The sequence below is a fragment of the Eumetopias jubatus genome, unplaced genomic scaffold (assembly GCF_037043125.1).
Source record: "Eumetopias jubatus isolate StellerSeaLion01/CBP00866 unplaced genomic scaffold, mEumJub1_p1.0 scaffold_12, whole genome shotgun sequence".
Lineage (NCBI taxonomy): Eukaryota > Metazoa > Chordata > Mammalia > Carnivora > Otariidae > Eumetopias > Eumetopias jubatus.
The window spans coordinates 75,371,068-75,393,550 of record NW_028274818.1 but is presented as its reverse complement, the minus strand read 5'-3'; the positions used below and the strand labels follow the sequence as shown (position 1 = coordinate 75,393,550).

Genomic DNA, 22,483 nt, shown 5'->3' with positions numbered 1-22,483 from the left:
GCAAGGTTCTCAGGACCCTCACAATGAACCACCCCAATCTTGAAATTTCAGAACAGACTCAGGCAATCACTCTTTTCCTGTCCTTTGTTTGTTCTAAGTTTGAGATGGAGAAATTGAAGAAAATAATACAAAGAATAGCAGAGAAACGATCTATCATTCTGGGAAAGCCATGGGGCTGACAGTGTCCAGGACACAGGTTTAACATGCCCCCACGCCCACCCCCTGAGCTCACAGTCCACTAACCAGAAGTAGCCTGCACACTCTCTAACTATGCAGGAATGGTGAGGAAAATAAGCCCCTCGTCTTTGAATGCAGTCTAAAGTTTCAAATGACAAAAGTGGACCATGAACAGAGTCGGGGATTGAGGGGATGACTGAAGCATCCAAAAATCATGGTCTTCTTTGTAAAGGGATTCCATGCCTATAAATGCGGTGGGAAGCACTGATCTGGGTTATCAGACGTTGGGTGTATTTCTATAATCTCAGGGCCAAAGCATTTCCATTTAAGTGATTAGGATAATTAGGGGAAAGGGGTGTTTAGCTTTGATTATGTCTCACCCCCCCCCACAATCTATTGATCTATTCGAACACTCACACATCCTAATGCGGCAAGAATAAGCCCAGGAACAATGACAAAATTGATGAGTTAGTTACTCCTTACAGAGGCTCCCTCAAGCTTTCGCCTCCAAACTACCATCTCTCTAATTCCTGATAGTGGTCCCTACTCTATAAATGTGTGTGTGTGTGTGTGTGTGTGTGTGCGTTAATTAAATATGAAATACACTATGGTTCTGAGGAGAATTTAATCCCAGAGGAATCAATCACTGTGATTCATGCCAGGGAGAAAATCATGAGAAGTCATTTATTTCTGTCTAGTGACTTCATAGGCACATACTGCACACAGATATGGAAATAATGTAGAGGCCACACTTAAATAGAAATCAGTTCTACTGGGAAGGAATGTCAACTTCTCTTCATAGGTACAGGGTCAGAACTTCTTTCGATAACTTTAAAGGAAATACTGGAAATTTTTAGTGAAAAGTTACCTCTCACTCCAAAAGATAGCACAATGACCAAAAAAAAGGCAAAGAAGGGGAGCGTCTTCTGTATATGTCATATTCACGCACTAAGATTGCATTGTATGTCTATTCTTTTCTCCTTGACTGGGATGCTGCCTTCCACAAGGAGAGCTCTGTATTTGCAGTGGGAATGGCCCTCCGTGTGCGCCTTCTCGTCGGAGGCTTCTGACCTGCCTCTAGAAAGTATCAGACTTTCTCACCTGCCTTGAAACCCTTCACAGCTGAAAGATCCTGATGGTGCTACTTAAAGGATAGGTTTTATTTGCTTCGTTGTGGCCTATCAAGTCAATGATCTGCAACCTGAGAAGTGTGTAATTAGGCCATGACATGACCAAAGGAGTTGTTACATCTTGTCTTGTCACTGGCAAAAGTGTCTACCCACATGGCTGTGACAGCTATGGTCTACTGGGTTTGGAATTTCCTTTAATGTCTCCCCAACTCCTTGTTGGTCCAGTCTGTTGACTATTACAGTCTTGGTTCCCTTTTTTAATGGCTTCAATTACATACATGTTCATCCAATAGCGCGTAACAGTTGTTAAGAAGCCATTATAGATTATGGACCAAAGGCAATTAGTTCTCGAAACCAAAATTTGAGCACTTTTTCTTTTAATGTTTGTGTGTGCATGTCTGTAAATTCAAAATAAGAGAAATTCAGGAAATCTACCAGTAACAGCCATGTTCTTTTCAGCATTGGGAGCTTTGTGTCCATAAACACAAGTTTCAAAAATCCTATCAATGCTTCTATTAAGAGCTATACATCTTCTCCTTCACGATTTCAGAGCCATCTCAATTGTTACCAAATGTAATCGTTGTCAATCTGCACAGCAGGTTGGCAGATATTATCTTTAGTTATTGTAATTTTTTTTTTTTTTTTTTTTTTGGTGAATGCCCAATGGGAACTATTCAATCCATAGAGAAAATAAATTACTGGTGGGTTTGAGAGCAGGAAATTTGACTCTCTTTTTCATCACTAAGTCATGTCTTAGTTATGACTATTTGAGGCTGCAAACCTGCCTTGCCCTGACTTTGTTAACAAGAGCAGGAGGCAGAGACAGCGCAGGACCTGGACTGATGGATATTGGGTTCAAAGTGAAATCATCGGACTTCCCAGAGCACATGGAGAATCTACCTGGGATGAGCACACATGTTCTGCTTCTTTTTGGGACAGTCCAGTTGAAGCCTGTTGTCCTGGACTCATTATTAACAGTGTGTCCCTTCTCTGTCTCAAGTGTCGCATTCTGTATAATCATTTCTAGGGTCACCCTAACGACACTGCTTGTCTCATCAGGTTGTTCCAGTGTTCTACATGGTTATCTGACACACAGAGACACTACCAAAAAAAGTGACTTCAAAAGAGAAATCTACATGATGAAAAGGAAAAAAAAGTGGCAGGGAAGATACTGTAGGACTGCTTACTTTAAGGAAAGCTGACATATCAAAATCCAAACATCAGAGAACTGATAAATTGACGGGCTTATGTAGCCCCTCCCCCCAAGTAAGTTTGTCCATAACAAACAAAAACAAAGCAAAACAAAACAAATTACTCATGGAACTCACTGGTTTAAAAAGAATCAAATTCACACAGAATCCTTCCTACTAAGTTTTAAAAGGCTTGTCCACACCATACTCAGTTGAGTAGATTTGGTCATTGTTCTTCCTAAACTCTTTGAATGACTCCAGAATCTGTTTAGGAAATAACAGATTCAAACTCCTGAATTTCAGAGATTCAGGTGGAATTGACATAACCTAGAAATTTTTGGTTTCCTCAAAGCTCATTCTTGCCATCCAGATTTAAAGCTCTGATGGGAATACATGAAAATAAAAACAAGAACACTTTATGTAGTGCCCTTCATGGGCCAAATCTTTCACAGCCATTGGCTCAATACTTCCAAAACACCCTGTAAGGTGTAATCAATACACCCCTAACAGATGAAGTGATGGAACGCAAAGAAATTACTTCTTAAGATTGCTCCAATAAGATGCAATAGAGCCTCATGACTAAGGGCACAGACTCTAGCTTTCAGGCTGAGCCGAAAAACTCAACTCTACCAAGCTCACCTTCCCCATCTGGAAAATGGAGTGACAACATCTACTGTCTAGCCCCAGTGTGACTGACAGCTCAATGGCATGGTGTTTGTAAAGCGCTTAGCACAGTGCCCATCACAGCTGTTAGTATTGTGATGATCATAATTGTGTTTTCATGGTCATAGAGAGAGGATGATTTGAATCAAAGATTGCTCACCAACTACATCAAACTTCAGGAAGTCTTAGTAAAATCATGCAAATAATAAAGTCCTCCATTTCCATCTAATGAACATGTTAACAGGAGCACTGCCCTATATATTCCAAGTTTTACTGAAGAAATTCATTTTCGTCTGGCGTGTGTGCCTTGTAATGGGAAACTCACAGGCAATATAGGTTTCTTTCTAGTTACCCTAAAGCTGCCTGGAATAATTAGCTTCAGTCTCTCCTCCTGAGGGGACCCTGACTCACCGAAAGAAAAAAAAAACCACCCAAACGAATCAGTTAAGAAAGTGAACTTTACGCCAAAAAGAAGAATATAAATAAAAATAAGAGTATACTACATACTTTTATGTATACATACATACATACATATACATATATATATATATTTTCCAACCCTGGTGTTCTAATTAAAAAAGCTGGACGTGCTTTTCTAGGCACTGGGGTATAGGATATAAATAAAGGCATTAATAACTCATTTCTGCTACATTTCTATTACAAGTTGACAGAGTGTCTTTTCTTAAATTGCAGAACCCAGGAGAACTCATCAGGGCATGTGAAAATAGCAGATAAGATAAAGAGCTGAAATCAAGAACAACTTTAAGAAGGCAGTGTCAACAAAGGTACAGAGAAGTAACTACTGTTCTGCTGTGATTTGACTCAACAGTGAGCATCTGAATCCAAACCAGTTTCCTTCTGACCCTGGATCCTTGCCTCAGCTGAGAGATGCCACGGGATACACTTCTGTCCCCTCTGAGCCTCCACGGACTGAGCCCTCAGTTCCTTATTCATCTGAGAACCACCCTCGGCCGCACTGAGGTTTATAATGCACTCACTCTATTTTTCAACACTGGATTTCTCAGAGAAAATAACTGAAAATGTAAATGAAAGATAATAGGGAAGCTACTATAGAGTTGCCACCTTTTTTTTTTTTTTTTTTTGCCAAATAGAAACACTAAAACCAAAAGTGAATGAAAAAAGAAAAAAAAAAACAGGCGTGCCTGGGTGGCTCAGTCAGTTGAGCGTCCAACTCTTGATCTCAGCTCAGGTCTTGATCTCAGGATTGTGAGTTCAAGCTCCGTACTGAGCTCCACACGGGGCGTGGAGACTACTTTAAACAAAACAAAAAACAAAACAAAATAAAACAAAGCTGCCATTGGCTGTCCTCATCATTTCCTAAAAAAAAAAGCTCTTTGTAATGGCATCTGAGGAAAACGTCTCACTAAAGCCTGACCCCTCCCAAGACCAGGGGGCTAAAAAACTAAAAACCTCGCTCACGTTACGTTGTCGCTGGCCTTCTGTCCCAGCGACCCAGTAAATATGTCATAAGTGGCAGTCACCAGGTCTCCGACTGGCCTTGGGAGACAGTGCTTTAAACAAAGCCCCAGGATAAGATCTCAAGATCTCTCCCTGCACACATCACAAAGAATGATGGGGCTTGCTGCTGATTCTTAACCAGAAACAGTTTCAACCCCTGTTGAACTGGGTTCAGAGAGCAGGGCTGGGAAAACAATGACACTTCTCTCTTTTGTCTGCTTTGCATTGTCTACCCTCATTAAAGGATCTGCATTATCCACAGATAAAGCTTTCTATATTCTATGGCACAGCAAGAAAAAGTAAAATCGTTAAGTACAGCAATATTTTTAAAATTAACCTTTCTACCAAAAAAAAGAAACAAACAAAAACACCCCACAAACCAAACCCCCCCCCAAAAAAAAAACACGCCAAAAAACAAAAAACCTTTAAAAAATCCCTCCCTCAGTAAATTAAATGTTCCATTCAGGATGCTCACGACAAGCCCTTAATTTTTAGTCTGTATCATGTGATAAGAACTCCAAATAAAATGCTACATCATTTGAAATGGCAATTACTAGCCTTCTTTGAATGATGACATTTCTCTATCATTTAATCTGAATCCAGGAAGTAAAAAGTCTTAAAATAGATAGGGAGTACCTTCACTAAATGGAAATCCATGCAAATTCTTTTACTTTTTCAGTTTGGATCGAACTAAGGTTTTACATAACAATTTAGTTCTATATCCTGTAGTTACGCTTATGATGGAATATTATGAGAAGGCAGAGAGACGTTCTTTCCCTCTCTGTCCATACATCTTCCTCCTTCCTCTCTCCCTTCCCTCCTCCTTTGTTCTTTTGCTCTCTCTCTTCCCATTCATCCACCCACACAGCCATCTATTCATTCACCCATCTGTGTATGTACGTATTTATGTTTCTATCGCTATCACCTATATACATTTAAATAGGAGTAGACCAAATTCTCCATGACCTCAGACACAGGCCTACTTATGCCTCCTGAGTTTTAAGAAAGAACTACTAATCTATTTCTCTGTGAATAGAAACTTTTATTCATAGGTTATGACTATCACATTTAAAAAATGTTCTAGCATGTGGCCTATGATACCTGAATTTGACAAGTCCTCTCTTCCTTGTATTAAGATTTACCTAGATACTCTTATGAGTCCTTTGTGAGGGCCTAAGGCACAGCAGGTGTATGTGTGTGTGTGTGTGTGTCTGTGTGCACGTTTCTTTTAATATGTCTATGTATACGTAGACAGACAACATACACACATATATATGAGTATGTATTTATATTCCAAGCGCAGAGAGCAAGATAATTGATACTAGGGCATTGTCATTGGGTTTCTATTAAGTTCAGCTATGAAACTGCCAATATTCTACCATTTTTGTCACACAAAAATAGCAATTTTATATGATACAGTCTAATACTATGTTTCCAATGAAACGTTAAGGTCTCAAAAACCAAATGAACAAGAAAGGTAGAAAAACAAACAAAACCTTGTTGCTTGTTGTCTCTTTTGGTCAGTCTAGGGGCACATGTGCAGCTGGGGCTATGACTGTATGTTCAAAGCTCCTGACTTTGGGGGATCTTTAAAGGAAATGCATGTTTTATGTGAAAGAAGAAATGGCCCTGGTAACTGTTAGTGCAATGGGATCATTATGAAATTTTCAAGTGAACCACCCGGTATTACTTTCTTCTCTAGCTGCTGGAATCTGGTTCCCCTCTGCCCTAACATGGGGGACATTCTCATGCACTGGTTGTTAGGAGATGTTAGAATGTTGAGCAAGCAGGACAAGCATGACAAATGTCTGCCTTTCTGGAGAGAGAACATTTTCATCAAAGCTATATACACATCATACATACACCCCCAGATATTTGTGGCACAAGTCACTGAACAGGGAATATCCCCTCCAGCCCCACCTCCTGGTTCAGCTGCTCACAGATGCATCCACAACCAAGTCATAAAACACAATGAAACCAAGAGCCAATCCATAAAGAGAAGCCTGCCCCAGGCTTAATTCAAGCAAGCCATTCATCGAGCTAATGTGATGGTGGACCTGTCGAATCCAGAACGCATCACGGACACATCAGCAACACCAAGTGGCATGCAATGACCAGATGACCGTCGGCCCCACTGCCATGCTTTGATTGGTTCAAGCTCAGAAAACAATCCCCTTTGAGAGTTTGGACAGTTGGCTTTCCCTCAATTAGAGTGAGATTAAAAATGAAGATTTGGTGAAGTCAAGTGCTTACCACACATTTCCTAAATGCCAAAGAGAGATGTTTGCCTATTCCCATTAAATCTGTCAGTGAGACTATCAAATTACCTAGTCCAAGCAGGTCTCTTTTTTTGGGGAAATCTCTGCCCACACCAGATGGTCTTCATTCTGGAGGTCAGCATTCAGAAACTCTCCGGGTGCTCCCAGATAATCAGCATGTGATCATTTAACCAAGGAGATGACGGGGAGGGAGTTGCAAGGTGCCCATCAAGGACCTTCTGCACAGTTCTGAGGTTATTGGAGTTCAGTATTTTCCAAAGGTCCCTGAATCTTTAATTTGATGAGGGCTTAATTTGTGCTGATAAAAGGAAAAATTCTACCAAGTGGGAACACCAAGCTTCTTCTGCTTTCCATATGCCTAAAGAGCGAATCTCACGATTACAAGTTAGTTGCGGTTTCTCTTTTCATCCTGTTGACGACCAGTGAGCGTTACCCAAACGCTCTCAATTCCTGCCGACTTTACTTCCTATTCTGAAGGAGTTTCTTTGGGTTAAGAAGTTTTTTCTCTTTGTCATCCTGCCTGTCTTCTAGATGAGAGGAACTGAGAATCTATCACTGCTGATACTAAGCTGTGATCATGTAAAAATAAATTATTATACTACTGCTCTGAGATAAATTCTAGAAACTTGGCATCTTTCACCTAGATTCAAAAGCTATTCTGATACTTTCATATTTTCTCCAAATATGTGTCTTCTATCAAAGGGAAGGGTCTTCCTTTTCTTCACCTGCTTACTGGGAATATAAGGAAGTACCACATCATAAATATGCTTTATAAATCAAACCAGAAATATCATTTTAAAGATTATTTTCTGGTAATTTGCCTATCACTGCATTTACCTCAATGCAATAATCCCATATGTGGCAAGTGTCTTGCTTATAATAAAGTTAAAGAGGGCTGGTAATCAATTTCCACAGCAACCAAGAAGACCCAATGTACAAATTTCTTTCATGAACAGCAAGAGGCCAATTATGTGGACAAGAGTATATTTACTTGGTTTCTTCCATGGAAACGATTATACCAACGTGGGAATTGTAGAGTCATTCAAGATTTACCAAGACTGAGGGCAATTTTCAGTAGGACACGTTGCCAATGAGAAATCTCAATACTGTTAAAATATCAGATTTTATACACATATTTGCATTGGGTGCCCCCCAATGCAGCAACACTTTAACTTAATTTTCAAATGAATGCCAATAGAGATGGCCAGATTCTCAAGTAATTCTATTTAAGAATAGTATTAAATATTATTTTTTAAAAAGTATCTAGATGCATCTTATTAAAGAAAGCAATTTACATTATATCTTTATAATTAACCTTTTTCCAACTTGGGGGAAGATACACTTATACTGAGAAGCAAGATAAAAATCCAAAGAAATAAATCCATTTAAGATTCTTATAATTATACAGCAGGCTAAAGTTACTGTGATTATAATTATATACAAAGTGGGTGTTTGAGAATTTAGCATCTAGAGATATTTTCATAAAAATAATTAAGGGTTGTAGATGAACCACATTACAATTGATACTTTGTGAATCTTCAGTGTGCAGAGTTTTAATAGCATTAAGACTTTTCATTTGTAGAATGAGCTCCAGGATTTCAAGATTGCCATCAGTTTTATGAGCTTTATTGACCCTCTCTAGTTTCCTAAGCTGGTGTCAAAGTGTGCTGAAGATAGTAACGTACATAAAAACATGGTTTGCATCTTGGCAAGAGGATATTGGGTAACTGGATAATTTGTGTATTTAGAACTGCATCTTAACAGTTGTTTGGATTTCTTTGGAGGTGCTCTCCGGCCCTAAGAACTCGTTAGGGCTGTTTATAAGAAAACAGTAATAAAACCTACGTACAACCAGATAGCAGACCTCACTTCTATCTTGCCAAAGAGCCATTTGTTAAAAGTGTATGCATGGGGTTTTCAAAGTGCAGCATTTAGGGTTCAGGAGTTGATTTTGGTTTCTTCTACCTTGGAAATCTGCAGCTACATTGAGCTAACGACACACCTTGTGGGAAATGGAATGGAGCCGCAGAGAAAGCACACGGCAGCAAACCGAGAGAGGAACTAAGTCACAACAGGCCAGGGAGGAAGGAGCACCAGTGGCTGCTGACACTTCCCATTCGGAGGTCAAGTACATCGCCTGCTTACCTGTCTGACCCAGCATGCCTCAGCCACACATGCAAATTGTTACCATCACTGTTTTATCCATGAGACGTATTTTTAAATTAAAGGAGTCATTACCAAAAATAAGCACCCTCAATGACATTTGTGCATGCAGAGCATCTGAACATTCACATTTGTCCTCAGAAAACAGAGCCAACGGGTTGCATTCAAATATGGAAACGCACACTTTTTTTTTTCCCCCAGGCACCTACATGAAAATAGCTGTGGCTTGTCATTTCAGAAACCGAGTCGTCTGTCAAGCCTGGGCCATGGGTAATGGAGCTCCTCCCCCCCCATGCCCACCCCCGCCATCCATTCTGACTTCTACATTTCTTAGGCCCTCTCTGTCCCCCTTCCACTGTCAGTCTTAACATGTGGTGCGCATTACAAATACACGCTGGCTTATCTTAGTAGGATCGGACTCGGGGCACTGCCGAAAAGAATCTCCTTAGGAACGCCAGGTACATCTCCCCCATTCCTTTGTGTTGGATTAAAAAAAAAAAAAAGCAACGGAGGGAATGCTTTACTGGGTGTAAAAAGTTGTAAAAAAAAAAAAGGGGGGGGGAGGGGGAGGGGGGAAGCAGGGGGATTAAATTGGAGGAAAACCTGCCCGATCACCTTCTGGTGTTCTTCCTACGAGTTAGAGGAGACCAGGGCTGCTGCTTACACAGAAGTCCGTGGGAAGGCTGTACAGGGACCATATGTGTGTGCATGCAAGGTGCACTGTTGCAGGGATTTAGAAAGATCTGAAAAGCAACTCCACTGGCACAAAACATAGCATTTCGGGTTTTAGTGGAGAGGGCGAGAGTTTAGGATGTTCTAGGCTTGACGGTTCATCCTCTCTCTATGTGGCACTGTTTACCTTCACCATGGGACCTGATTTTTGGGTGCTGCCTCCCCAGCAGTCATGCATGCGCACCAGAACCAGACGAGAATCTCGTCTCCCACCAGCTAAGTTCATTTCCAGGTAGTTGTCAAGCAGGAGGAGGGAGACTCTTACCTGTCACTGTAGGCAGTGGCAGTGGCAGGGGTTGGCTGGGCGTAGCGGTATGCAGCATAACCACCCTAAAACGCAAGGAGAAATCTGACTTAGGAATGCAGAGGAGGCCGACTCGGGCGCCGCGACTGTGAGGCCACAGCAGAACAGCAGTAACCCACATCTACCAGTCGAATGCGGAGGTTAATGAAAGCTTAGTACCAAAGCAGAAGTACAAAACACACTGGAGAGACAGGGGCTTGGATACCGACCCCAGCTGGATGTTACAGGTTAGCGGTTGTAAGCATTTCCCAAAGGAAGACCCCAGACACCCTTCTAAAGAGATGTACCTAGACGGTTAATGGTGACTGTGTTGGGGTGGGGAGGATTATGGGGGATTCCCTAAACACTGTGTACTTGGCTGAACTTTCCAGATTTTCAAAAAGGATTATGCTTTACCTTTACTTATTAGCTACTAACTTATGTCTTACTCAATCTCTCCTCGATTACTTCCTTAAAAATCCAACATAGGTTGAGCTAATGCCCTCCTGTCTTACATTGATATTTATAAAAAAATAAGATAATGCTTTGATTGAAAGTTTATTAGTCATCTCTGGCCTATGTGGCTGTTCAACCACTGAAGCAATGAAAGAAGACTGTGTTTAGCTTTCTAAGTGTTGTATAATTATTTAGAAAAATGGAAATGGTGAATACTTGTTAAAAATTCTGTCTTTTCCGCTAAAGATATCACACTGGTTCAGATAGGGAATTTGTTTGGTGTGGAAAATATGATAAAACTTTTCAATTTGTAAATAAAGTAATTGAGAGAACCCCCCAAAATAATTAACATTTAGTTGCATGTACCAGTTATTGCAATTGTTCAATTAAGCAGAGGACAAGCAAACGGTCATATTCGAAAGGAACTGTGTTCATGGAGCATTGATTATCAAACTCTGAAAATAACCGAGCTTCTTGCTCAGCAGACCACAGCAATACATCAACCACTGTCGAATGCTCTCAGCACAATTAACAAACAGGATCCAGTCTCTACCGATAACACAGGGAACACTCAGGTTCTAATTAGAATTCACAGTCCCATAATCCTCTGAGGGAACAGTTCTTTCCCTCACCATAAAGGGGCAACTCTGAACAGACTGATGTGTTCGAGGACCCCCAAAAGTCAAGGTACTCGTGTGTCAGAGGGGATCTAACAACAAAATCAGGAGTGAGGGGTACGTTACACTTAGCTTCGTGTGTAGGGGACAACCAAGTGGTAAGACAAGGAGACAGATGCTGGAAAGAGCATCTTCTGAAATGTGGACAAAGTGGTCTCAATAATTTATTTCTACCATCTTCTAACTTTCAGAATACATCTGCCACGACTTCCGTAGCAATTCAGAAATCTAGTCTGTCCTTAAAAAAATGTGTCCTTTGGATCAGCCCTGGAGAAGGCACAATCCAAGACATCCTGACAGATAATCACCAAGCATTTAGAGTCAGTAATTATACACACACACACACACACAAAGTCTCCCTTGAAAAATAATGTGGAAGTTAAAAAAAAAGAGGTCTTAGCCAGACACCACCTGGTGTTCCAAACACCATGTTCTCTAATTAGGAACAGGGAAACTCATTAAATGTGCTGGGGAGCTGTAAAACCCAAGAAGTTGTCACACCAGCACCAAGCTCAAGATACAGAATGATGGGCTGGGAGGAAATCGGGTCACCAGATTTCTGGAGTCATTCTTTTTATCTGCTTGTCCATCTCCTTGGCTTTCATGATGCATCCAGAAAGGCACAGGTGTGCAGGTGTTGGATATTAAACAATGAGGCAGGGAGGGGCTGGAGCTGGCTCGCTGATTGCTAGAAGGCATTAATTGCCATTAGCTGAAAGTGTGGATGGAAAAAAGTGTGTGTGTGTGTGTGTGTGTATTTTTTTTCTCTCCCAGAATAAAAAGCAAAGCCATTGCAAAGGTATTTGCATCAAGGGCCATGTAAATCAATCATAATTTGGTGACTGTGAATTTGGCCCCAGCAAAGATTTCTAGCAACACCCCCCACCCCGTGCATACGCTCTATGTTTGAACTCTGTATGTGTCCCCAGCTTCCACGATTGTTTCCATCAGTGAAAATGGGTAGCCAGTTTGATAAGTGAAAAAACAGCTGTAGTGCAAATAGCAGATAACGAAAATGAGCCTCACTGATTGCCAGTTGATATTTATCGTATGAACATAAAATGGATGTGTGTGCAACTGGGATCCTTCTGCACAGCAGATGTGCTTGTCTATGACGCCTTGGGAAGGACCCATCCTCTCCATTATTTTCACATGACTTGCCCATTTAGACAAAATAAGTGTGTGCTTCAATGCGAGACAGGCAAAAGTAGTCAATGCTCTGACAATATTCTGGTCTTGGATATTTAGTAATCTGTTTACCAGCATTTCCTATTTAAGATGCAAGGTCATAGTTTGCCAAAGTCTGTGGAGCCAGTGGAGAGATTGTGACCTTGAGCAGGGGTCTCCTTCCCGTCCAGTAGGTCTGTTGGTGATGATGGCAATGTTCTGCCTCTGAGCTGTCCAATACAGTTGTCACTGGTCCTAAGTGACTATTGAACACTTGAAATGTTGGCTGGTAAAACAAACTGCAGTTTTTAATTTCTTTGAGTTAATTTGACTTTACACGTCAAGGGCCACATGGGGCTGGTGGCTTCAGTACTGGACAGTCCAGGTCTAAGTGATCCCTCAAATAGGTAATAAGTGGAAAAAGAAAAGGCTCAGGGGGCTTGATACCACCATATCTATATACTGCATTGTCTTCTTTTGCTATTTTTCTTTTGTATGAAATCCGTATTAGGGGCATAACAGAGTTGTGTATTAACTCTGTGTATGTGTGCATACACTGTAAAATGATCAAAAAATACAAATTGCTTTAATTTGCCTTTCTAACAGGTGACTCTAATCAATTTTATTGCTCCATATTTTGCAGCTCGTTGAGCATAACCACAGTTTCTGCAAGGTTCTGTGCTAATGTCTGAAAAAGGAGCGCTCACTTCCATTTGCTAGCACCAAACCACATTCACGTTGAAACCAGTCTTCCCGACATTAGGACAAAAATGCATCCTTAACAATTAGATTTTTCCCACCACCAAACCAAATGGCAAGCACAACATGGTTCTCTGCTTCCTACTCGTAAACTATACTCATTTTTCACATATGGGCAGCAAGCTATAAATGAGGCCCTATATAAAATATAAATTTTAAATGGCCATTATGAAGTCTCCCTCCCACCTCTGCCACCATCACCAGAAGTGGACACAAAGATCCCGACTCATATTGTCAGAAACATTTCCTTTGCTAGCGAGACCACTGGAGGTTGGGGTGTTACTGATTGAGAACCTCTAATGGTGTTCCAACAAAGCATTTTCAAAACTGTACTTTGTGGAATATTAATAGAGGAAAAGAAAACTTTGCATGACCAAACAAGTCTGCAAGTCTGGGAAATGCCATATTAAACAAAACGAAACTGGCTTCTCCATCTGTGGAACTTTCTAAAACAATATTGACGAGCACTGTAGATCCTCAGTGCATCTGAGTCATTTGACAAAGCAAATCACATTTTTTACTTTAGAGCATACTTTTGGAAAAAGATGTTTTAATATCCAGATGATGGAGGAAGAGAGTTGAAATGTTTGTGTCCTGGTGGAGACATGGGATGGGTAGTGCTGTAAAGTGTGTGTGTATTTATTTATTTTTACTAAAACATTTATAAGAACATTTGCAAAATGAAACACTTAAACATAAATAATCACTCCCTAATTTATCTGCATCATACATTCAGCTGTTTTTGAAGTGTGGCCATTGAAAATCATTTTTCCTGAAACGTAAAACTAAAAGTTGATCTCAGGAATTTAAATTATTTTGTTCTCGCCTACATCCAAGTACCCCCTTTTTGTACTAGATTTCTCATTAAAACTTGATTAATTCTCATGGCTAAAAAAGAATGTACTTTCTTAATTGACTTAATACAGAACAAAAATGGGAACTGCATGTTACAGGGAAATCCATGTAATAAAACTCCCACTGATCATCCTTAGTTTTACATTCTTCTTTCATTTTATTTGACAGTTTTAATGTTGGTTATAGACCATATTGGGAGACTCGGCCAGCTACACTCCAATGGATGTGTTGCTCTTTTTTCTTCCTACAAATTGGTTCATTTGGGGGTTGCTTCAGCAGTGAGTAATAGGGTTGAAAGCTATAGCAATGTGTGAAATAAATTTATAAGAAGCTACAATGAAACTAGGGAAAGTTATGTTACCTGTGTTGACCCTCAATGCTGGATGAGTAAGTTTTTTGCTTAACCATTCCAGTTGACTCCAGGAACCTACTACAAAGTTACCCAGACAAGTTGATACAATGAAACCTTGCAAGTCTTTTCACTGAATTTATACAAATTGGGTGTAGATGCATTTTAAGCCAGGAAATTTATAGCCAAGTCAGATCTCCATTTTGATACACTCATGATCTAGCAAACGGGGGAAATCTGAGGATGTGCATCCCTATTCTAGAAGCATTCACATCGAAACTGGAAAATTCAGTTAAGTCTTTCCTCCTTCTATGTTAGAGAACATCTCCCATCCCCAGATTTGTCTTGTTAGTAGGATTTCACAGCAAACCCACAATCACAGTGGTGCGTTTTTCCACCAGTCGGGATTTCATACCTGCAGCAATTTATTGCCATACACAGGCTCTTGATACACTACTCTATAAGGAAACAGAAATGTAATGTTTTCAATGCAAAAATGAAATAAATAAAAGAAAATGCATAAGTCAGACAGAAATTCCAGAGCAATTCATTTACAAGTTTGCTTCTCTTACTTCACTAAGGCCTGAGAATGACCCATCAAACCAAAAGAAGGAGGTTTTAGCTGCTGAGCTCTGTAACCCAGAGTATCAAGAAGGTGCGGGTGGGGATCAAACCGTACTGACTGTATCTGTGCCATAACCTGTGTTTATTTTTAGAGAAGAAAAAAGGATACTTTCATGGCTTATCCTTCTAAGCATAACACAACAGTTGAAGTTAACTACTTCAAATTTCTCTATCTCATGATTAGAATTCCCTGGAAAACCTGAGGAGTTAGCTTTGATGCCTAATTACTGAGGCAGTTGAGATGACAGTACAGAGCAACCACAACCGTATCAATACCTTTATTTTAAAAATTTAATATCAAATAACAGAGAGTGCGATTGAATTTTGTAAATTAATGAATCACGCTGAAGCTACTGCTTTTAATATATATGACTGGAAAAATTATGTGTGCATGCATGTGGCTAGAGAAGTTGCCAATAATATATGTATTATGGATATGTCACAACCTCATTCAAGTCCAAAACCAACAAGATCTCAAGAAGAACCCCTCGGACAGACTGAGATGCAATTTTTAGATGTGAAAGTTTTTTGTGGGCAAGCTTAATCTTTCATGCGACTGGTTCTAGTTTAAAGTGAAATTTTCCGGTTCTCGGGCAGACATCGATGTGGTGGAATACTATAAGAGATTATGGGACCTGCCTTATAAATGTGTGTGTGTGTATCTGAACCTTTACTTGGCCTTAGATTTAGTAAATTTAAGCCTGTGGACCTATGCCTGTCAACATTCTAGTGTCTTCTCTCTCTCTCTCTCTCTCTCTCTCTCTCATTCCCATTGCTTACTGGAACGTTTCAAGCAGAGATACTGTTCTCCATGACCCGCCGACCCCATTATCCTCTCATTTCTCAACCTCCTTTCCTTTCACTGCATTTCCCAGAGCTTGGCTCAATGAGGGCAAGGACGTTACTCCGTTGGCTCGGGGCTTAAGCATTGAACGCTGAAGCCAGATCCCATGGGCTCAGACCCCAGTGTCAGGGAACATTTCTGGACAAATCATTTCATCTCTTTGCTGAAGAAAAGTGTCCCCCCTCTGAAAACAAAAGTGGAGCTAATGGGTGGAGGCAGTTCCTCCCCTCCAGTGCTGAGGGGAGGAGGTAAGGCAGTAAAGATAGTAATGCTTAACTCCTTTGTGGGCAGTTGCCCCTGGGGTGACTAACCTGCCTAGTATTAGCTGACTCGCAGCCGACTCCCATGGAAAGTGGGGTCCCAGGAATAAGGACTTGGGGTTTATCTGGATAAGTTCTGTGTTTCAGTTATCCATGTTTACATGGGTGAAATGAGGACACCTCTTTGTTTTAAGATCCATGGATGGCAGAGTGACACGAATTCAGAAATAATTGTGTTTAGCCATGGCATCAGCCAGGAACTTGCTATAACGGAATTTAAGAATCATGTGAACAGGCACTGGAATCTCATTGAGACATACCAGCCTCATGGCTGCATGGATGGGTAGAAAGCTTAGGGCTTTCTTATAAAAAAGGAACACGGTTAACATTTCTATCGTCTATCAGTGTTTCTTTCTCTGTCTACTCTCCCCACCCGTCTTCTCTTCCCTTCATTCCAATGCTCCACTCTCTCACCCCACTTTCCACTGAGTTAGTACCTTCTTTTTAAATAGCTCTATTATAATGGCCTTATTTCCATTTTCAATAGTTATCTTTTGATCAAACGCCATACCCTTGGATCGTTCCCTGAGCTGGGGAAGACAAATGTCCGGATAAATGCAGTTAAGCCACACTTGCTTTCAGCTCTGTGGCCAATTCTGGTCTCCTGAGATCCATAGCTTCACCCCCAAATAGAATGGATTGCTTTGTAGGCCCAGGGGACTTAGTCCTTCTACGTCAACTTTCGAACAGGTTGTCAATTCCATGGATCACTACTACTATTATTTTTTTTTTCTCTTTACTGTGACTCACTTTTTCATGAAAAAAAAAAATCATTTAAATGTGCACCAGTAAGCAATCATGGCGAACTTGCAGATTTGATAGGCTAATTATATAAGATAAATTCCTATCTTTTGAAATAAAAGTGTGTGTGTGTGTGTGTGTATGTGTGTGTAGAGCATGTGCTCAGGTAGAAAGGACCCAGGTAATGACCTTTTATACTGTCCTTCCTGACTTCGAAATCCACTGCATCCTCTCTGATGAATGGCCATCCACACTGGGCTTGAGCATGTCCCCTGTGGCCAGAGTCCGAGCAGGTCTTTCAAATCCTATGTGCTCCGTTAGGACTGAGAAATGCCCAAGGCCTCCAACATCAGGTGGGGTTGGGGGGCAGGACAGAGAGAAGGGGTGGAGGCCCTGGTCTAGTGCATGTGCTGTGACAGCTTCTGAGGGGGGACAGTGCTTGAGCAGGAAGAACTGGAAGGTAGCCTGCCTGTGCCATCCTTAGCAGTGACCAAAGCTAGAAGCTCACTACTCTACCCAGTAAAGTGAAAATGAAAGAGGACATTTCAGCCTATTAGAGGTAACCCAGGTGTCTAACACCTGTCCCAGGACCTCTCAGGATTGCCCTAACCCTATTTATTGTGCACTATCTTTAATGAGATTGAAGGAGCAAGCCAGAAACTTCCTTTAAATAAAATAGAACCTCGCATACTTTCTTATGAACCTTGTTAATCATCATTCCTTCAAGAAACGGTGCCCTGGGGACAGTTCCAGTTGTAAGAAGGGAGGCAGGGGTGGCAGCTTGAAGAAGCACATTCCAGATTGTAAGGTACTTCTAGCCAAGAGGAATCCTGCTCTGTAAACTTTAAGAGTGCAGCAAATACTCATATTCTTTCTTTCCCTTAAATGGACATAAGGCCATCGATGAGCCCTTGTTTTGCTGCCATTAACAGGTGGTCTAGTCCCTCACTGTGCCCCACAGACACACACTGCCTGGCAGCAGTATTCCCAACTTGCCATCTTATGTGGAGCAGAATAGTCAGGAAGGTCTGCAAGGCCTGGACTACCCTCTTGGAAAGAGGACAGAAACAAGTGCTGGGTAAACAAGGCTCCAAGTTATTTCAGTACGTGCTTCTGTCCCCTAATTGCCTATTTGGAACCACCTCCTGAAATATCTTGTCATATAATATGAACAGCGGGAAAATGATCTAAATTTTTTTTTGGCTAGAAGAGTGGCTTAGCAAAGAATGAGAGAAACGGTCTTCTAAACCTTGACACCAGGGAAGCGCAGCATGACAAAAACAAGACCCGCCGCCCCCAGACAGAATCTCTCTGCGGGCGGCACCCAGGCACCTGTCGGGGCTACACCACTACGCCCGGCAGGCTTGGCCCAGATGTGATGAATCTGGGGGAAACAAAACCACTCAAGAAGCTTAAAGGACAAAGGGACCTTTTTCGTAGCTTTCCTCCCTGAATGGAATTTATCTTCCTGCCTAGTCTGGAAGCTGGCACGTTTGCTCCCTTCTGCATGTCTCTGCTCCCTCCATTTGCGTTGTTTTCATGGATTTCCATTTGTGGTCTTTAGCGCCAACCAGCACAGACACATCTGCCCACTTCTCTTTCTAGTGCATTCTTTCCCCGTGTCTGTGATCCAATAGACTCTGCGTTTGGGCAGCTCCTCCTTCCTGCTACTCAAACATCTAGGAGGCAGGGAAAGATGCCCACCGGATATATCCACAGGACAGCACAAATTAATAATCAATTGCTGTCAGTTTACAAATGAAGAAACTGAGGCACAGGAAGGTGGGCACTCCCCCCCTAGCCCCACTGGTGGCTGTTGATGGAGATAATTTTTTTTGTTGTTTTTTTTTTTGGTAGATTGTCTTTTTCCCTCATTTTTCATCCCTTCTCTTCTCCCCATTTCCCAAATTAAAAAAAAAACAAAACAAAAACCCTAAACAGGTATGCTCTAGCTAGAGGCTACACTGGGGGAGGGTGTAGACTGATGTTGGGTTCATTAGGTTAGGTTTCTGAGGATGTGGATGGGCTCTAGGATGCCCAGCCCCAGCCTGCCTCTCTGTTTATAATGGTGTGCATTGCAAGTTTTGTTTTTTTTTTTAAAGAGGGTATTTGGAGGCATGGATTAAACTACACGAAAAATAACTTGGTTGTTCACTGGGTGTAGGTTTGTTCATTTTATTATGAAAGGAATACTAACCCACAGATTATAATAAATGTATTTCAGATGCAATGATAGAACTCAACCATATGCATCATTGATGGAGATTAATACTGTGTCTCAAAATTGTAATTATTTGAAATTCAAAAGGAAGAAAATTAAATAGTGTCTTTCCTGTTTTCCAGTAAATGATATCAATTTGATCAGACATACGGATTTATTTTTCTTTGTTATTTAGTTTGTAAGATGACAAATATGATTCCAGTTAACTTATTTGAGGTCACTTGTAACAAAAAAGTATATGACTTAAAAAACAGCCCCCGGCCCTGCCCATCTATTTTAAATTGTGTTTATTCCAGGTTATTTTCCTAACATTGCAGCTAATATCATAATGTGGGAGAAAAAGTACCTCTAGATCTATTTAGGTAAGTTTAATTATGGTGCCCATAATGAGAACCATCCTACTCTTTTCTGAAAGTGAAAAGCTTAATAAAGTGGTACCATTTAATAAACAATTCTAAATTTAACTAACAATTCGAAGTCAGGTAATGGTTTGGGGGGGGAAACAGAAGGAATAAGGAAGAAAATAGGGTTTCGTGGTCAAGTTGGCTTACATTTTGTTAGAGATGTTTCTGGCTAAAATCATCCAAAGTGGGAGGGGTTCTTTCTAGAGCTATTACCATGAACAATTAAATGTATTTATAGGAAAATATAAAAAAAAAAAAGCAGCCATGAAACTATCTTTTAACGCTCTACAGCTGGTAACTACAGCTGTTATCTTAAATATTATACTGAAAACACACAGACCATACCGAAAACTTGAGAGAATTTTTTTGGGGGGGAGGGGAGAATCTTTAATTTGACACAAGAGAAATGCCATCTCTTTTAGGGGGTGTTCCCATGTCTTCTGAAGCTAATGAAGGAGCTAATGCCACCCCACAACAGCCGTGATGGCTGTCGGGAGCAGGTCTTCTGCCCTGCGGATACGCCCCTGCACTCTTTCCCACAGACGCGGAAGAAGGAAACTTGGAGCAAACTTGTAAACAGAATGACTCCGGGAGGAAACAGGGGTAGCATGCACGTTAATGAATACTTACATAAATGTCTGCACCATAAAATCCATCCTGGTAAACAACACTGCAAGGGTGCACACACAAAGAAAAACATCCATATTAGTGCATTTCCCCATGCAGACACACCAACCCCTGCACTGGTGAAGTTAGTCTGGTCACAAAGATCCAAAACACAGGAACCGAGGAGAGTTTTCACATTGGTTAAGGAGGTTGGAGACAACAGCTGTCCATCAGCCCGAGAAAATTAGGCCGGGGTTTGGTGCTGGCCCAGAATCAGGACGTGGTGGCATGCTGGGCACCCGACTTCCCACTCTTTCAGGAGGGGGTGTGGAAATGCAAGGAGGAAGATTTCAGTTTAAGTGGCCTAGACAGACAGGTGAGTCAGAGTTTGCATTCAATCCACTGCATAGCTCCCCCCGGGGCGGGGGAAATCATCTGCTTAAAATATAAGATCAATAAAGGGGAGGGGGACAGACGGTCGCATTTTCAGTATGTGTTGTAGCTGAATGACTTTAGGAGAGCCGGACAACCCAAATGATTCCAGAAATGTTCTAGATTCTTTCACCCTGTAGTTATTATATTTGGTAATTCCAGGTGTCACTCTTTCATGGTAAATGTAGGAAAATATCCCTGATTATATGTGTATAAGTGCCCCACATTATGACTGAATAAGCCTGGTCTCACTGGGGCTCTATCGTCACCACCCAAACAGTCATTCCAGAGAGAAGGTACTTCATAGGAGGCAGAAAATATCCTGGACTTCTCCAGAAATTTCTTGGTATACCTTGAGTGAAACAGCCAGGAAGAAAAGCTTACAGCCATGTGATCATGGGAAACTGGCTCCCAATTTCTAAGCATTACAATGGGTTTCGTGAGGATTGCACGGAGCCTGCATGCCTCACAGGCCTCCAGGAGGATCACAGGATGTACTGAGTATAAAAGCAGGTGTTACCAAATGCGTGTTTTCCACAGGATGGTAGTTGTTATTAATAACTTTCCCTGAGATCTCCCCATGGAGTTCAGAGATGATTTATGATTCTGGCAAAGGTCCAGTGAGCCCCATCATTGAATGGAGCTGGGTTCTAACAGAAACACGACTTTGATTACCAAAGGGGGGCCGGCAGGTTTTGGGAGAGAGCAGACCCACACGTAAGCCAAGCATATGGAGCCAAAGGAAGGCACTCGAAACACGCACACACGCACACACAGCGGTGACACTGGTTTGCTGGAGAACCCTATAGAGCGCTCCTCAGAGCTTTTCGGACTTGACTGGCTAGACCCCAAGTACCATTATCCTTAAAAATGTGACAGGGATTTCACACGCTAAGGAGGTTGGCAGGAATCGCTTTTGGCTATTTTCATTTTGATCCAAGAGGAACACAGTTCACAAGAGCACTCATCAAGCAGCATAAAACCCTAATCTGAGATACTGAGGTATTCGGAATCCTGAGCTATGCTTTCAGCTTTCCCAACATCGATAGTGTCTGCTGGGGGTCAAAAGGCGGGGCCAGCCTCTGCCAATAGGACTTGGAACAGATCTGAGGAAACAGGCGAGAGTGACAAATATTAAGTCTGGGCCCTGAACCACAGAGGTGAGTTGTGTAGCCGTGGCAAAATGGCTTCTGCTTCTGCCCCATTCTTTCATTGCTATGCCTCTGCTGGGAACACCTGCTCTCCCAATATCCTCCTCCAAAACCAGGTCATCCTTCAAAAGCCAAGTTAAACGGAAACTACATGGGCATCTGGTCACAGCATCACCAACCAGCAGCTAGCTGTGAGCCACTGGGCTCATTGCTTATGCTCTCTGAGCATCATACTCATCTGTAAAATGGGGTGAGAGGCTAGGAACTGGCTACGTCAAAGGAGGATACAGCGGGGTGCTGCGTGCAAAGCAACGAGCACAGTGCTTGACATCGGAGTACAGAAAGTGATCCGGGGATGAACAAAATATTCATATTTTAACTACATATTAATATAAAAATGGGAAATAATGCCTCTGTCTACATATATGTAGACAGGGACCCAGTCTGTGACTGCGCTTCTGGGAATCACGAAGAGGCAAGCCCAGCCTAGACATGGGGCTGTTCCCATGCACACCCACGGGGATCGGGAATGTCTGAGCTTGGGTCCAGCTGGAAGAGTGGCCTCTTTCGCCAGCTCAGGTTCTTGTGCGTGGTGGCTGGCTGCAAGCCTCCGTGTCAAGTCTTTGGACACCAACAACTCTCAGAAGGGAGGCAAGAGCAGGCCCTGACATTGGCCCTCATTCAGCAGGGGAAACTGTGTGCCCGGCTTGGCCCTCCACCGTGGGCCATGGAAAATTCCTCTGGGCCTCTGACATCCCACATTTATGAGATGGAGAACCAA

At 41.8% G+C, this 22,483-nt stretch overlaps 1 protein-coding gene across 12 annotated transcripts in view; it reads right to left on the bottom strand.

The window, feature by feature from the left end:
- RBFOX1 (RNA binding fox-1 homolog 1) overlaps positions 1 to 22,483 on the bottom strand; it is a 2,047,095-nt gene that overhangs the window by 24,743 nt on the left and 1,999,869 nt on the right. For 8 of the 12 annotated variants that reach the window (XM_028117531.2, XM_088016933.1, XM_088016935.1 and 5 more), the window contains 2 exons: positions 20,144 to 20,183; positions 10,079 to 10,143 (listed from right to left, as the gene is read on the bottom strand). In XM_028117531.2, coding sequence (XP_027973332.2) covers positions 10,079 to 10,143; positions 20,144 to 20,183 — 105 coding nt within the window. Of the gene's footprint in view, positions 1 to 10,078; positions 10,144 to 14,774; positions 14,818 to 20,143; positions 20,184 to 22,483 lie in introns of all 12 variants that reach the window. The other 4 variants (XM_088016928.1, XM_028117529.1, XM_028117530.1 and 1 more) reach the window with 1 other exon arrangement.